This window comes from Ailuropoda melanoleuca, chromosome 7 (genome assembly GCF_002007445.2).
Source record: "Ailuropoda melanoleuca isolate Jingjing chromosome 7, ASM200744v2, whole genome shotgun sequence".
Lineage (NCBI taxonomy): Eukaryota > Metazoa > Chordata > Mammalia > Carnivora > Ursidae > Ailuropoda > Ailuropoda melanoleuca.
Window position 1 is genome coordinate 24524901 of NC_048224.1, and position 14525 is coordinate 24539425.

The 14525-nt window shown below is 50.1% G+C and overlaps 1 protein-coding gene across 1 annotated transcript; it reads right to left on the minus strand.

Annotated features, from left to right (window-relative positions):
- Positions 1 to 4504: 4504 nt before the first annotated feature.
- Positions 4505 to 6308, minus strand: CCL19 (C-C motif chemokine ligand 19). Its single transcript, XM_002930527.4, has 4 exons — positions 6060 to 6308; positions 5181 to 5307; positions 4865 to 4958; positions 4505 to 4776 (listed from the first exon to the last, which is right to left on the minus strand). The coding sequence occupies exons 1-4, from the start codon at positions 6118 to 6120 to the stop codon at positions 4756 to 4758; spliced, it is 303 nt and encodes a 100-aa protein (XP_002930573.1). The 5' UTR covers positions 6121 to 6308; the 3' UTR covers positions 4505 to 4755.
- Positions 6309 to 14525: the final 8217 nt, after the last annotated feature.

The following is a 14525-nucleotide window of genomic DNA, read 5'->3' on the forward strand; positions in this document are numbered from 1 at the left end:
CCTGGGGGATGCGGTTGTCCTGGTAGGGCAACGTGGAAGCTGCTGGGGTTAATCCCAATTCCGCTGGGTTGGAGCCCAGGGCAGCTCATGTCTTCTGCCTCTCCACAGGACCCATGGAAGGCCAGAAGGTCCTAGGAACAGGAATGGGGCAGACAGGTCTAACTCCCCCATTTATTCTGATCCTCGGAGGTTTTTCTGGTTCTTGTCCTCCTCCCCTGTCCTTCCTGATCCTGGCCCCTCAGGAGATGGACGTGGCCCTCAGAAGCTGGTCCTTCAGGAGTCTGATCCCACCCCTGTGATTCCCAGATTCTCTGCCCTGTGGAGGTAGCCCCCACCCTCACTGGGTCAGAATGCTGGCCCCACCCCTTCCAGAATCCTTGCCCACACGACCCCCTTGTCCTGCCCCTATATTTCAGGATTCCAAGTCCTACCCCTCATTTCTCCTGTTCTTTTAACATCACCCGGTCCTGGCCTCTGATACTCCCCTGGGAATGGAGGTAAGAATATGGGCATATTTGTGGCCTGATCTCCATCTCTACTGCTCCCCCTTGGGGATACTGAGACTTGAATAGACCTGGAGAACGTGGGCCTATTTCCTCTCAGCTCTGCCATTTACTAGTTCCGTGGACTTGGGAGCTCACACTACCTCTCTGTGTCTCCATTTCCTCATCTGTAAAACTAATGCTCTCCACCTCATAGGTTCGTTAGAGGACACAGTGATATAATGCCCATAAAGGACTCCGCTTGGAATCTGGCGCATGGTTACCATCCCAACGTAATGGCTTTCCCTATTCCTTGAGGGCCACTTCCTCAGACCTGGCCCTGCTATATTGTTTCCCATTTTTATTTAGGAGATGGGTCAACTCACAGAGGTGGTATGTATAGTAGCTTAGAGTACAGATTCTGGAGGCAAACTGCCCAGCTAGGATGCCCCCAGCTCTGTCACTTTACCGTCTGTCCAGCCTGGGCAAGTGACTTAACCTCTGCACCTCAGTTTCCTCAGCTGTAACATGAGAATGGTACTAGGACTCACAGCAGTGTCCAGCACTCGTGGTGAGCCAGCCAGTGGAGTAGAGCCTTGTCTTTCTATGTGAATAAGGCTCAGGGACCGCTGAGGAAGTTCTCTGACAAGAGAAGTGCCAGCTTATTCTTACAGAGGGGTTCTTGAGGAAATTCCCCACTTGGGAGTCCTGCTCCATTGTGAGACTGTTATTTCCAAGATTTTTCTGGCTGTTTCTGAGTTTCCCGGAGGCCAGAAAAGGGGAGCCTAGGGGTGGGGGCTTACCGAGAAGTCGAACATGAGCTGATGAAAATATGATCAAAACCGTATGGGGCTGGCTCTTACCAAATACTTACCCAAGCAACAGAGACAGCCCCAATGTCTTGAGAACTGGATGTGCTCCAGGTATGAGTTGGGCGGGGCATCGTGGGAAAGGGCCATTTTCAGTTACATTTTTTGTTATTCAAATGAGTTCTGGGGCTTGTTCTGTGCCAGCGCCTGAACAGAGCAATGTTGGCAATGGAGATGAACAGGTCCAATCCCTTTCTCTGGGAACTCTATCAATAGACAGGATAGGGAGCTTTTTTGTCCATCATACAGGTGGGAGCTGGAAGCTCTCTGAGCAGGGATGTCAGGTCCCTTTGAGGAGATGTTGACTGCTGGGGCCTTAGGCCTTCAGGGCATGGAGTTTTCACTCAGCTGTTGTCCTCAAGCCAGTAGCAGGAGCCCTGTGCCCTAGACAGGAAGGTGTCTATTCAGAGGCAGGTAGCAGGGCCCTGTATTCTGGTTGGGGAGCTAGAAGTCCATACTACCCCTTGGAGAAGTTGGCAGCCTCATCATTGTCAGGTAGGCAAGTAAGCTTCTGGCCCCCAGAACCCGGGATAACGACACACTTGTCAGTAATTCATAGTAAAACGGAGCAGGTGTGTTAGATGAAGTCACAGTGCCGAGAATGTTTGAGTGGGTCGGGGCAAGTCACAGATTGCTGGGCTAGGCCCTCACATATCCGGCAGGGAGATAAGAGGCTAGGACCCAGTGCCCAGGAGGCATTGGTGGCTGGGGAAGGGAAGGCACTGGCTGGAAAAGGGGTAGGGAGGGCTGCATGCCTGCTCCCTGTGGTACTCGGGTGACCGCCCCCCTCAGACTTTCTTGAAATTCTTTATTCCCCAGGCCTCCAGGGTCTGGCCAGAGGCTGTTCAATCTAAGCCCCTTCACTAGCTCTTGAATTATTTTCTCTCTTCCTGAGTCTCAGCTCTTTCTTTGTTCCCAGAGGGTGGTCCCTGGGGCCCCAAGAAGTAGGGACGTTTCTGAATGTGCATGACTTTGGGGGATCCCATGTGAATGCTGGGGGTTAGTCTGAGACCCAAAGATGCATGAGTCAAATTTTTGGAGGGACTCTTAAAAATTAAGCACCTCTCTCTGTACACCTGACTGATGGGGGACCTAAGGTTTTGGAGATGGGGAGTAAGGAAGACACTTGACCGGAGTGGCCCAATGAAGTGCCGAAGCAGGACAGTGGGTTGGGCACTGAGCTCAGACTTGTTCCTGTACCCCATCAGGACAGTGCCAGGGAGGCGGTGTCCAGGGCCTCTGTCATAGCAGCATCTTCCTCAGGGCTCGTGCCCTCACTTCCCCTACTCTATCTGGGTTTCCCCCCAAGAGTCCAAAGGGAGGTTTATGTCTTCCTCTGTGACAGGCTGACTTCCACTTGGCTTCACGGGGGACTGAGAAGGGTGTGAAACAATGTGCTCCCCTCACACCTGTGTTTGTCCTCTGCCTGCTGGAGTACAGGCCACAGGGTCCAAAAGGTGTCAGTAGCTGGGACCCCTGGAGCTCCGTGGTTGGCTGCCTTGATGGGTGGATTGATGGACGGAGGAGCAGGTGGGCGGAGGAGCGGAAGGATGGCTGGCAGTCTCGTAGGGGCAGAGATGGCTAAGTGGCTGGGTGCACAGGTGCAGGGGTTGGACAGCTGATTTCCCCAGACAGCAGAGCCACACTTCCCAGCTACAGCAGTCGTTCCTGCCAGCTATCACCATCCCGCCCACTCCTGTCACTCTAAGGTCTGGGATATCTGAGATTTTGAATACCTTACTTCTGGGAGCAGAGGGGAGGAAGAAGCAAGCTGCTGTGCGCTCAGCTCAGCGAGGAGGGGCTGGCACAACCCCCTCACCACTGCCCCCCTTCCCAGCCTGTCCAGGCCTGGTTTTGTTACCAGATGAGGTATATCTGGTATAATGATGACCCCCCTTTCCAGGTAACAATGCTCAGTCCGCTGTCATAGCTGTCATGTAACCCCAGTGCCACAGCTTTGCTGCTGTCCGTGGGACAGGCCCTTAGAGGCCCAAGTTGGAGACCAGCAGCTTCCCCAGGGGACTTCCCAGGCATGAGGAGTTCATTCCTTCCAGAGCAGTCTGTGGTATGCTCCAAGAGTCATAGTGCTTTCATCGCCCAAAGAGGAGACTCCTTCTCTGTAACACCCGGGTCTTAGTGTTGCCTTGGCCCAGGTACTCACGGGGGCTTCAGGGGTGGTGGTGGGGTTCCTCCATGATAAATCTCCCTAGTTCCCTGGCTGCTGCTTCTTCCACCCTCTGGGCCCTCTTCCACCCGGATTTCTGGCTCCCAGGTCTATCTGTCAGTATCTCTGAGAAGTGTGGCCCCAGGATTGCTCAGATCGTGCTGCACCTGGCCCAGCCTGACTGACTGAGAGAGGATGGCTGGCCTGAAGGTCAGGTTCTGTGTGGCCAGCTGGACCCTCACCGCTGGCTGTTGAGCCTTTCCTCACATATGTATTCATTTTCTAGACAAATATTTATTGAGTGACTACTTTGTGCCAGGCAGTGACCACCAGGGAGACAGTGGAAACCAAAATAGACGTGATCCCTCTTGAGGAAGGCTGACAAACTATCAGTTATAACTCAGTGTGATGAGTGCTGCAAGGGGAGAGGGGCAAGAGCCCGGGGAGCTTGGGAGGAAGGAGGCTTCTTCACTTAGCCTGGAGTCGGGGAGGCTTCCTGGAGAAAGAGTCATCAAGACCCAGATGGGAAGGCAGGTGAGGCGGTGAGAGAGAAGTGTGTTCCAGACAGAGGGAATGGTGTGGGTGGATGCGTACTTTCCCTGCCCCGCCAGTAGAGCTGGGCCTCTTCTTGCCCCCAGCCAGGAAAGCTGGTTCTTGACAACTCGCTTCCCTCTGATGACACCTGATCCCTGAGACACCTGGATACTTAGCTTTGGAGAAGAAAGACTGGGAGGCATGAAAGAGTTTGGCTCAATCAGAGAACAGACACAGGATTGGTGTCACTGAACCGTGGAGAGTGAGAGGGCTGTGAGGAGACCTGAGGTGGGGCTTGATCGTGGGAACTGATCCCGAGGACATAGGGTGTTAAGTAGGGGTCCATGAGGAGGTTGCTCAGGTTGCAGAGGGAAAATTAGATCCTGCCATTCCATCTCCCCATTTCCTATCCTGGTCCTCCCAGACAGACAACAAACAGCAGACAGACAGAGCCGTGGGTACCAGGGGGCTTTATTGGAAGCACTGCGGTCTGGGTGTGGAGGAGAAGCTGCGCTCCTGCTGAGCCACACTCACCCCTGCTCACACTCACACTCACACTGACACTCCAGGCCCTGTCCCGGCTGGGTCAGGTCTGGTGCAGACTTGCTGGAGGCCTGGTCCTTCCTTCTGATCCTTGGTTCCCCAGGGCTGCAGTGACTCACATCCCTTCACTCAGACATAGGGCTCCCTCTGGGGCTGTCAGGGGCTAACTGCTGTGGCGCTTGTTCTAGGGGAGGAAGGAGAGGCAGGTCATGGGTTGGGGTCTTGGGCAGGGGCTCCGAGGGAGGAGGTAGGGCTGGGGAGGCCGGGCTTGCCTTTGCAGAGTTCTTCTGTAGTCTCCGGATGATGCGGTCCACCCAGGGCTGGTCTGGGGGTGCACAGAGCTGATGACCCCTCAGTGTGGTGAACCTGGAGTCAGAGGCCAGAGGTCAGAGAAAATGGAGCCCTGGAACCTGGCTTCCTGGTGGGCCCTGGTGTGAGGGCAGAGGCTGGGGACCACATCTGAGAATCAGTTTCAGGGGCTTCCTTGAAGAGGTTGGGCTTGGCAAGGAGAAGACAGATAAGAAGATGGGAGTGTCACCAGTGGCTGTTGGGGGAGATGAGGCTAGATAGGCTCCCCCCACAACTCACACAACAGCAGGCACTCTACAGCCATCCTTGATGAGGAGGTAGCGAAAGGCTCTCACGATATTCCCTGGGATGGGGCGCTGGGTTACAGACAGGCAGCAGTCCTCGGCATCGTTGGCACCGCCCAGAGCTGGGGTGGGGATAGGGGAAAGAAGGTGGTGTCAGGACACAGGACCCTGAGGAGGGGAGGCCACAGCCCTAAGTGAGATTAAGAGTGTGTGTGTGTGTGTGTGTGTGTGTGTGTGTGTGTGTGTGGTTGGGGGGGCAGTTAAACCTGGTATTCATCTGGTGTATATCAATTTGGCCCTAATGGTTGCTAAATATATTGAAATACTTCTAAGCTGTTTGGTAAACAGCCACTGCCCTGAGCCCCACAAATGCCTTCCTGCTGCCCTGATTACCCCAGCCTCTCTCCCTGGACCTCTCAACTGCCACATAAATGAGGCATTGATGCTGCTCACAGCATGGGGGTGGGGAGGAGAGGTGGGGAATGAGGGGTGAGGCAGTAAGAGACTGGGGGACTTAGAGGACTTATGAACTGTTAAATATTTGGACGATTAGCCCTGTCTCAGCGTCTCCCGTTCTCCCCACTGTAAACAAATGTATACTGTTCTCTCCTGTCTGGGAAACTGAGGCAGCAGGAAACAGAGGCTGCAGAGAGAGGGGTAGCCATAGGCCCTGGAATACACCAAGAGACAGACACACATTGGAATTCAGGGCCAGTTATACTCACACTCACAGGCACACACACAGGGCTCAGGGAACCCCCAGGTTCACCCAAACATGCAGACCTAATTCAGTGTCCCCCACATTCAGTGCCAAGTAGTCTGAGATTTAGACACCCCTCCCCCAAGCCCACCAAAAGCCTTCCCTCAGCCTTACCAGGGGAGGTCCAGAGACTCAGCAGGCTGAGGGCCAGGAGCACAGCTGCTTGGGATGCCATGGAGGGCGGACAGAGGCAGCCCAACAGCGAGCGTGAGCGCGGGTGAATCTCTGGGTGTGCGCCGCAGTCTTATGAGGCTCAAACTTGGCTGGCAGTGGGAGGGAGCAATGCGAAACGCACAGGCGTCCTTGTGGGGTGTGAGGGGGTCTGGGAATGCGTGTGAAAGCCTGTGTGAGGCTGCAACTGCCTCTTATTTATGGCTCAGAACTTTCGCTTTCCCTGCTCAGAAATTCCCCTCCACATCCATTCCGTGGATTCCCCTTTGCCCCCCTCTTTCTGACGGAACCTGACCCTGCCCCCCTTTCTTCCCGCCTCAGTAGCTTCCCTGCTCTTCTGCTTTCTTTGGCTTCGCCTCTGTGAACCTAAGCAGTCTGCCAAGAGAAGGGACCTTGCCATGTCAGCTGCAGATCCAGGGTCTGCAATATCACCTTCTTCGTGCGCTTGCGTCATTAGTCATAGGGCTGGCTTTCAGGGGTGATGGTCAGGATTGGGGGGTCAGGGTGAGGAGTTGCATCCCCTTCCCTAAGTTTATCTCTCATTCTCATTCTTGTCTCTGTGGTTCTCTCTTCTCTCTGGTGCAGGTGGTGGTGAAGAAGGCTCTCTGGTCCTCTCAGAACAATCATGAAGCCTGGGGTAGCCTCCCAGTGCTGCCGGTCCATCATCTGGGAACCAGTCACTTCCTTAGGACAAGCAGAGTTGAAAGGGAATGTTCCTTGGGAGGAGGTCTGGCACCCCTCCCACATCTCAGGCCTCTGGGATTCAACCTCTTGGCTCAGCCAGCACTGCCCCTTTCTCTATTTGCCATGTTCCTGTGTCTAACACCTGGGTCAACAGAACAGCTGGAGGGAGGCTGGCCTGGAATAGCTCCCTTCATCTTTTCCCTCCTCTCAATCCTGAGAACCAAGAGGGGATTTTTAAGGAGAGGGGTCATCAGCTCATACTCAGATAATCCCCAAATTTCAAGGAATCGACAGATGGAGGGGGGGGACAACTGATTTCCCATCCTCATGAGAAAGACCAGGACTCAGAAGGGAAATTAATACGTGGAACACCCATTCAACCATCCTGCCCAAGCTCTGGACCCTCTTTTGGATGGAGTGGTGTTTCTCATAAATTTCGGACTCATCTTTCTTTCCATCCATTAATAATAATAATAGCAATCATATTTCTTATTGTTTACTCTATACTAGGCTCTGTATCAAGGACTCCACTAACTTCCCCAACAAATCTATGAAGTAATATTAATTAATTCATTTATTTTTGAGAGAGAGAGCACGTGCACGAGTGGGGGTGGGGGAGAGGGAGAAGCAGTTTCCCTGATGAGCAGGGAGCCCGATACAGGACTCGATCCCAGCACCCCGGGATCATGACCTGAGCCAAAGGCAGACACTTAACCGACTGAGCTACCCAGGTGCCTGTAATTTTTATTATTAACATATTATTGTTTCTACTTTACACATAAAGAAAATGAGGTTCAGAGCACAAGACCATATGGCAAGTAAGTGTCTTGTACCTAGGTGTCTTTTGCTGTAAGGCTTACACTCTTTACCTGTAGCCCACGCTGCCTGTCTGCCAACTGTCCATTGATCATAGAACAGTACAGATGAGTGAGACTCTACAGGCAGAATGCCTTGGTTGGGATTCAAATTCCACCACTTCCTAGCTGTGTCACCATGTGCAAGTTATCCAGTTCCTGTGTCTTAATACCCTTATCTATAAAGTAGGAATGGTACTAGATCTACTTCTTGGGATTAAGTGAGGTAATCTGAGTAAAATCCTTAGTTTAGAGGCTGGCAAGCAATAAATATTCATCAAATATTGACCATTGTTATTCTATCCTTTCATTCAGATAATGTCAGTTCATCTATCTTTCCATTTTGCATTGATTTATGCATCCTCCTGTTTCTGGTGGTTCTGATTATTCCCAGTTGTCCCACCCTCACCCATCCTCCCACTCTTCTCTATCCTGCTCTGTTCTCTGGAAGGCTGACCTCTATAGACTGAATTACTCAGGATCCCTTGCCCTCCAGCTTCTGTTTGAGTTTGGTATGCGGGAGGCAGCCACAGATCACTGGGTGATAGGAGAGAGAGGTTAATTCCCCAGATCCTGCAGTCCTGACAATGAATACTTTTCTTTCTGGTAGTTGTTCTCAAGGAGTGGTCTTCAGGCAGTGGCAGCAGCAGCATCACCTGGGAGCTTGTCAGAAATTCAAATTCTCAGGTTCTACTCCAGAACTACTGGAGTACTCTGTATTTTTTTTTTAAAGATTTTATTTATTTATTCGACAGAGATAGACAGCCAATGAGAGAGGGGACACAAGCAGGGGGAGTGGGAGAGGAAGAAGCAGGCTCATAGCGGAAGAGCCTGACGTGGGGCTCGATCCCATAACGCCGAGATCACGCCCTGAGCCGAAGGCAGACGCTTAACCGCTGTGCCACCCAGGCGCCCCTAGAGTAATCTGTATTTTAACACATCCTCTAGGTGACTGATACATGCTGAAGTCTGAGAACCACTGATCTACTGTTAAGATTCTTTGGGGCTGCCTCCTCTCTATGCATCTCTCTGTAAGGCTCCTGAAACACTGTTTGGTCTTCTTGCCCCATCAGGCTTTGGTATGGTAATGGTTTTCCCCTATTGCTAAATCTTGGGTGCCTCACCACCCTGTATTGGCTTCTTAATCCTGATTCCACCTCTTAAATAGCTCCTTTATTAAAATCTTTCTGGTTAAAGTTTTTTGAGTGTGCCCCCTGTTCCCTGCCAGGATCCTGACTGATACAGTAAATGGTACGAGAAGAGATCCCTGGAAATAGATTCCCACAATGGTATTCTAGGATTGGGCTGCTCATTTATTTGATGAATCTACAGATAATCTCTGCATGGGGAAAGAGGACACTAAGTAATCTGGAGCGTGAAGAAGCTTCAGTCACTTGGATTATCAGCAGTGAAGCATAGGGTGGAATATCGGTGGAGGGAAAGGCATTAGGAGATAAAAAATGACTGAGGTACTTAATTACTATGGCCACAAATGGCGATCTCAAATAGTGAGGACATATATTGTTGAGTGGATTGCCTGTTTTTGATAATGCTAGCAAAATTACATTTAAAAAAAAGGGGAAAAGACACTGTGAACTTCTCAAAGTATGGGTGGAGATCCAGATAAACTCTGTGGGATTCTTAAGAAATCTTTATTTTATGTGATCACATGGCAGATGTGGCTGAGGATCAAGCCCAAGACCTGACTGTATGGGTTGCGGAGTTGTGACACCAGGTAACTGCACAGCTCTACCACAACCCTTATGCCAGAATAAGGGTGCTGGTGGAAAGGAGTAGGATTCTGAGACTTGTGATGAGGACATCTGGACAGAGATGAACAAAGCTGATAATCTTTAAAAATATTTTTATTTTTAAGTTAAAAAAATTTTTTTTAATTTAAAAAATATTTTAAAAGTAATCTCTATGCCCAACTTGGGGCTCAAACTCACAACCCCGAGATCAAGAGTCATATGTTCTACCAATTGAGCCAGCCAGGCATCCCTAAACCTGGTAATTTTGGATCTTCAAATCGCCCTGAACCTTTCTTGCTGGCAGAAGAACATCCTTCTCCTGGTCTTTCCTTCCATCAAAAAGATGTTTTTAATAACTCCCTGGCACAGGGCCTGCCTTTTCTCTTCAGGACTTACCATGATGATTCCTCGTAGTCTCTATAGGATGTACGTTTGAGGCGTTATTAGACACTGTCTTATGTTAATACCAGTTGGGGACCCAAAATCCCACTGTGGTCCACCAGTCAGAGTGAGGCTTTATAGAGGTCAAGTGACAGAAGGATCTTGATCCAGATCCGTCTCACAGTGGGTCTGTAATGCCTGTTCTCTGGTTATTTCTCTAGGTTCAGAATGTATAGTGGGAATAAGTATACTTACTCATTATCCAAATCTTCACACTGGTTCCTTGACCAGGAAGTAAAGAAAATTATGGTAGAATGGGCCAGGTGGAAGTCCTTTGAACTGTGCTTGCCCTACCACATTCCCTGCTACAATAGGAAACTTGAAAGTAATGCTACATTCCTAGAGAAACTGCATAGATTAGAGCACCTTCAAAGACTTAAAAGACTTAAAAGATGTTACAGCCCTTGGCACTGGGCAATCTTATTTCAAGGGGAATAATGGAATCTGTGAGTGCTAATAATCTAGCACAGGCCTTTTTTCTGTCAGTCAATTAAAGACCATTGAAATCTGTTTCTTTCTTTCCCTTTTTTTCTTTCTTTTTCTTTCTTTCTTTCTTTTTTTTTTTTTTGAGAGAGAGAGAGTGAGTGAACTGAGAGTCGGGGGGATGGGGGAGGGGAGGGACAGAGGGAAAAGAGAGAGAATCTCAAGCAGGCTCCAATTTGGGGCCTGATCTCATGACCCTGAGATCGTGACCTGAGCCAAAATCAAGAGTCAGACGCTTAACTTACTGAACCACCCAAGTGCCCCAGAAATCAGTTTCTTTTCCATTGGAATGACAGGAATACACTGTCACTGTCTTACCACAGGAATATATCAATGTTCCTGCTCTTTGTCATAAGATAATCTTGACATCCCACAGAATATCAACTGATGACATTGTGCTTACTGCCTCTGGTGCGCAAGAAATAGTAATCACACTCCTAAAGCCAATATTATGTATATGTTAACTGATGAGAATTTAAACAAAAATTTGAAGAAAAAAAAAAGAAAGAGCAATTACCTTAAATGCCTTAGTAAGACCCATATATGCCAGGGAGAGAGAAAGAAATCCTACAAAAATCTAGGATCCTGCCACATAGGTGAAATTTTTAGGTCATTGTGGGTGGTATTAAGTTGAAAAATAGTGGTCTGTGGTGTGTGCACCTTCACCATGAAGAAAGAGACACAATACTTAAACGGAAGTTTGGATTTTGGAGGCAACATATACCGTATTTAGGTGCACTTCTGCAAAATATTTACTGGCTATGACGTAAAGCTATGGTTTTGAATGAGGCCCAGAGCAAGGAAGGGCTGGGCAGCAAGTCCAGTTTCCAGGAAAGTCGCCCTGCTCCTTGGGTCTTATGGCTCATAAATCCAATGAACTTCAGGTTTTCTGTGGCAGAAAAGGGTGCTATAGGAACCCCAATAGGAGAATGACACTTTAGGGTGTTGGTAAGGCCACACCTCTTCTGCTAACAATGTCTATTTGAAAAGCAGCTCCTGATTAGCCACTGGGCCCTGGTCTCAAACTCAGACTCTAGTTCACACAGTGACAATGTGGCCTAACAGCGTTACCTATAGAAGATCATGTAGTTGGATGTGCAGAACAGCATTCCATTGTTAAATGGTCATTGTCCATATGAGATCAGGCCTTAGAAGTTTCAGAAAGCAGGAGTAAAAGCATGGGCAGGTGGCTCAGTTTCCTATTTGTATTGTTTTTCTTCTGATCACACTTACGCCTTCATGGAGACATTTTCTACAGTTAACAGAGGGAGAAAATGCATGGTCTTGATTTTTAGATGGGTCTCTAAGGTATGCCGACCCTGTAAGAGTGGTGAAGGGAAATCCTTTCAGTGGGCAGAATTTCAGGCAGTACATTGAATGTCAACATTGTCGGGAAGGAGAGATGGCCTGAGGTTTGGAGGTGTACTAATTCACCTGCCGGGGGTGCCTACCACAACCCTGCCCTCACCTTTGTAAAAGCTTCCTTCGCATTTTTTCCCATTAAACCTTTTTGGACATGCCATTTATTTCCCACCCACATCCTGAATGAGATAAGAGTATAGCGCAGGGCTGGCATAGAAGTTTCAATTAAATTTTAACACTGTCTGCCTGGAATGCCTGTTGGGAAAGATCCTGAGAACCAGCAGGAAAGAGTGAAATAATGAAACAATAATAAACAAGGGATTTGTAACACATTCATTCAATAAATATTTGTTGAAGGCCCCCTATGTTCCAGACACTGTTCTTGGCACTGGGATATAGCAGTAAACAAAACAGACATTTCTGCTCTTGCAGAGTCCTTAATCTAATGAAGGAGACAGGCAATAAGCAAAACAAGAAAAATATATAGTATTTCAGATGACAGTAAGTGCTATGAAGGAAAATAAAGAAGGCCAGAGGGATAGGGAGCATTGGGGAGGGTGGTCAGGGAAAACTTCACTGAGAACATTTGAGAAGAAAGCTTGTGTAAAGAAGGTGAGGGAGAGAGCCATGCAGAGATCTGGGGAAGATGTTCCAGGTAAAGAAAATAGCGAGTGCAAAGATTTTGAGATGAGAGTGTGTTTGAGGAATAGAAAGGAGGCCAATGTTTGGGAGGCAAGGGAGTGAAGAATAGAGTGGTAGGAGTTACAGTCAGATAATAATGGGCCAAATGGTATAAGGCTTTGTAGGCCATTGTAGGGTTTATGTTTTCCTGTGAGTGAGATGGGGAACCACTGGAGGGTTGACAGAGGTGTGACATGATCTGACTTGTTTTAGAGGCTTCTCTGGGTGTCGGATGGAGAATAGGCCAAAGTAACGCAAGAAGGGAAGCACAGAGACCAGGTCAGAGGCTCCTGCGGTAATTGAGGGGGGACATGATGTTACCAAGAGTTGGTAAGAAGTGGTTAGATTCTGGAAATATTTTGAAGGTAAAGTCATGGGCTTTGCTGAGGGGTTCAGCATAGGCTGTGAGAGAAAGAAGAGGCAAGAAAATTGCAATATTTTTGGCTTGAGCAATGTGATGGATGGAGTTGTATTTATCAAGATGTGGATGACTGCAGAGCAGTGGGTTTGTGGGAAGATCAGGGGACTCTCTTGACTTGTTAAGATGAAGCTGCTTTTGGACATATAAGTGGACATGTTAAGTAGGCAGCTGGTAATATGTATCTGAAGATCGGGGAGAGATTTTAGCTGAAGATGCAAATTTGGGAGCATATGGATGGTATTTGAGGCCGTAAGACATTGAGATCTCCAAGGGAGTGAGTATAGGTAGAAGAGGTTCATGTTCCAAGCCCGGAAGCTCCCCGACATGGACAGATCAGCGATATGAAGAAGAATCAGGGAAGGAGGGGGGCTGTCAGCGTGTTATGATGGTACCCATTATCATGACAAAAAGGGAAAGGACACAGGGCCCATGGGTGGAAGGTTTAAAGCACCCACTCCTTAGCCTTTGGTTAAGATGATCCAGTGGGGGTGGAAATGGGAGATTGGGTGCCAAGGAGGTGGGTTTGAGACAGTTTCAGACTCCACACACAGAACCCTAAGTAGGCTACATGCTTCACCTAGTTCACTCTCTTCCCAGCCAAGTCGTCTTTGTGGGGTTCCTGGTTCAGTGTGAGCCGCGGACCAGTCACCTTACAGCTCAGGGCAGCCCATTCCAGCCTAGACCCACTCTCCTCCAAGGAACACACACAGTCTTCATGCTTCCTCGTCTAACCAGAATCCATGCTCCAGGAGCGGAGATCTTGGATGGTGGGCACCTTAGCTATTGGGGCAGGGGAGGTAGCCGCTGGGCCTGGGAAGTCAACCAAGTCCCTGGTAGGGGTGAGGGTACAGGGCAGTGAATGACGATGGGGAGAGGACCTCTATTAGGTGCTTAGTGTTCGTTGAATGGATGAATGTGTGTATTCCAAGCTGTGTTCCTGGAACGGTGTGTGTGTGTGTGTGCGCGCGCGCGCGCGCGCGTTAGTGGTGTGTGTAGCTGTGTGTCACCCCTCCCAGGCCTGCAGAGGGCGCCCCAGCCTGGAAAGGGAGCCTCTGGAGAGGGCGCGGCTCTGGTGGAGGGGTGAAGGGAAGCTGTGGCTGGCTGGGGGTGCTCTAGCAGGGGCGGGTGGAGACCCTGACTCGGCGGGCCCCTCAGACACGCTGAGGAGGGCGTTGGGCCCAAAGTCCCTGGGCCTGGGACGGCCTCTAGTGCTCTCCCCGCTCCAGGCACCCGCAGGCTCCCAGGCCGAGCGTCCTAGCCCGCCCCGGGGTCCGGGGAGCGGGCCGGACGCATGGAGGGGAGACTCGGGCCGTAGATGGGACCGCACCCCCGAGGACGTGGGGCCAGCGTGGGTCTCGGATGTTTCCCGGGAGGCCGTTACCCCGGACTTAGCACAACAGCACTCCCCCCAGATCCCCGCCACTCAGGCCCTGAACCCGCCAGGTACGCGGCGGGCTGGCGGAGACGCGTGGGCGGCCGAAGGCCAGTATTTGGCTACGAATATTTCTCTTTCCCACTCCCACTCCGAGGCACCCAACGTAGAAGACTTGACATAATGTTCGCCTTAAAGGCTAAAGGAAGTTCACCTCACCTCCTTATCTGTACCCGGTCGATTCCTTACACCGATAATTACGCGGCCAACTCTAAGAAAAGGTTTCTTTATTCAGCGGGGGTTTATTGAGAGCCTAACTGTGCTGGGCGCGAGCCTCCGCGCCAGAGGATGAAGGGCTTT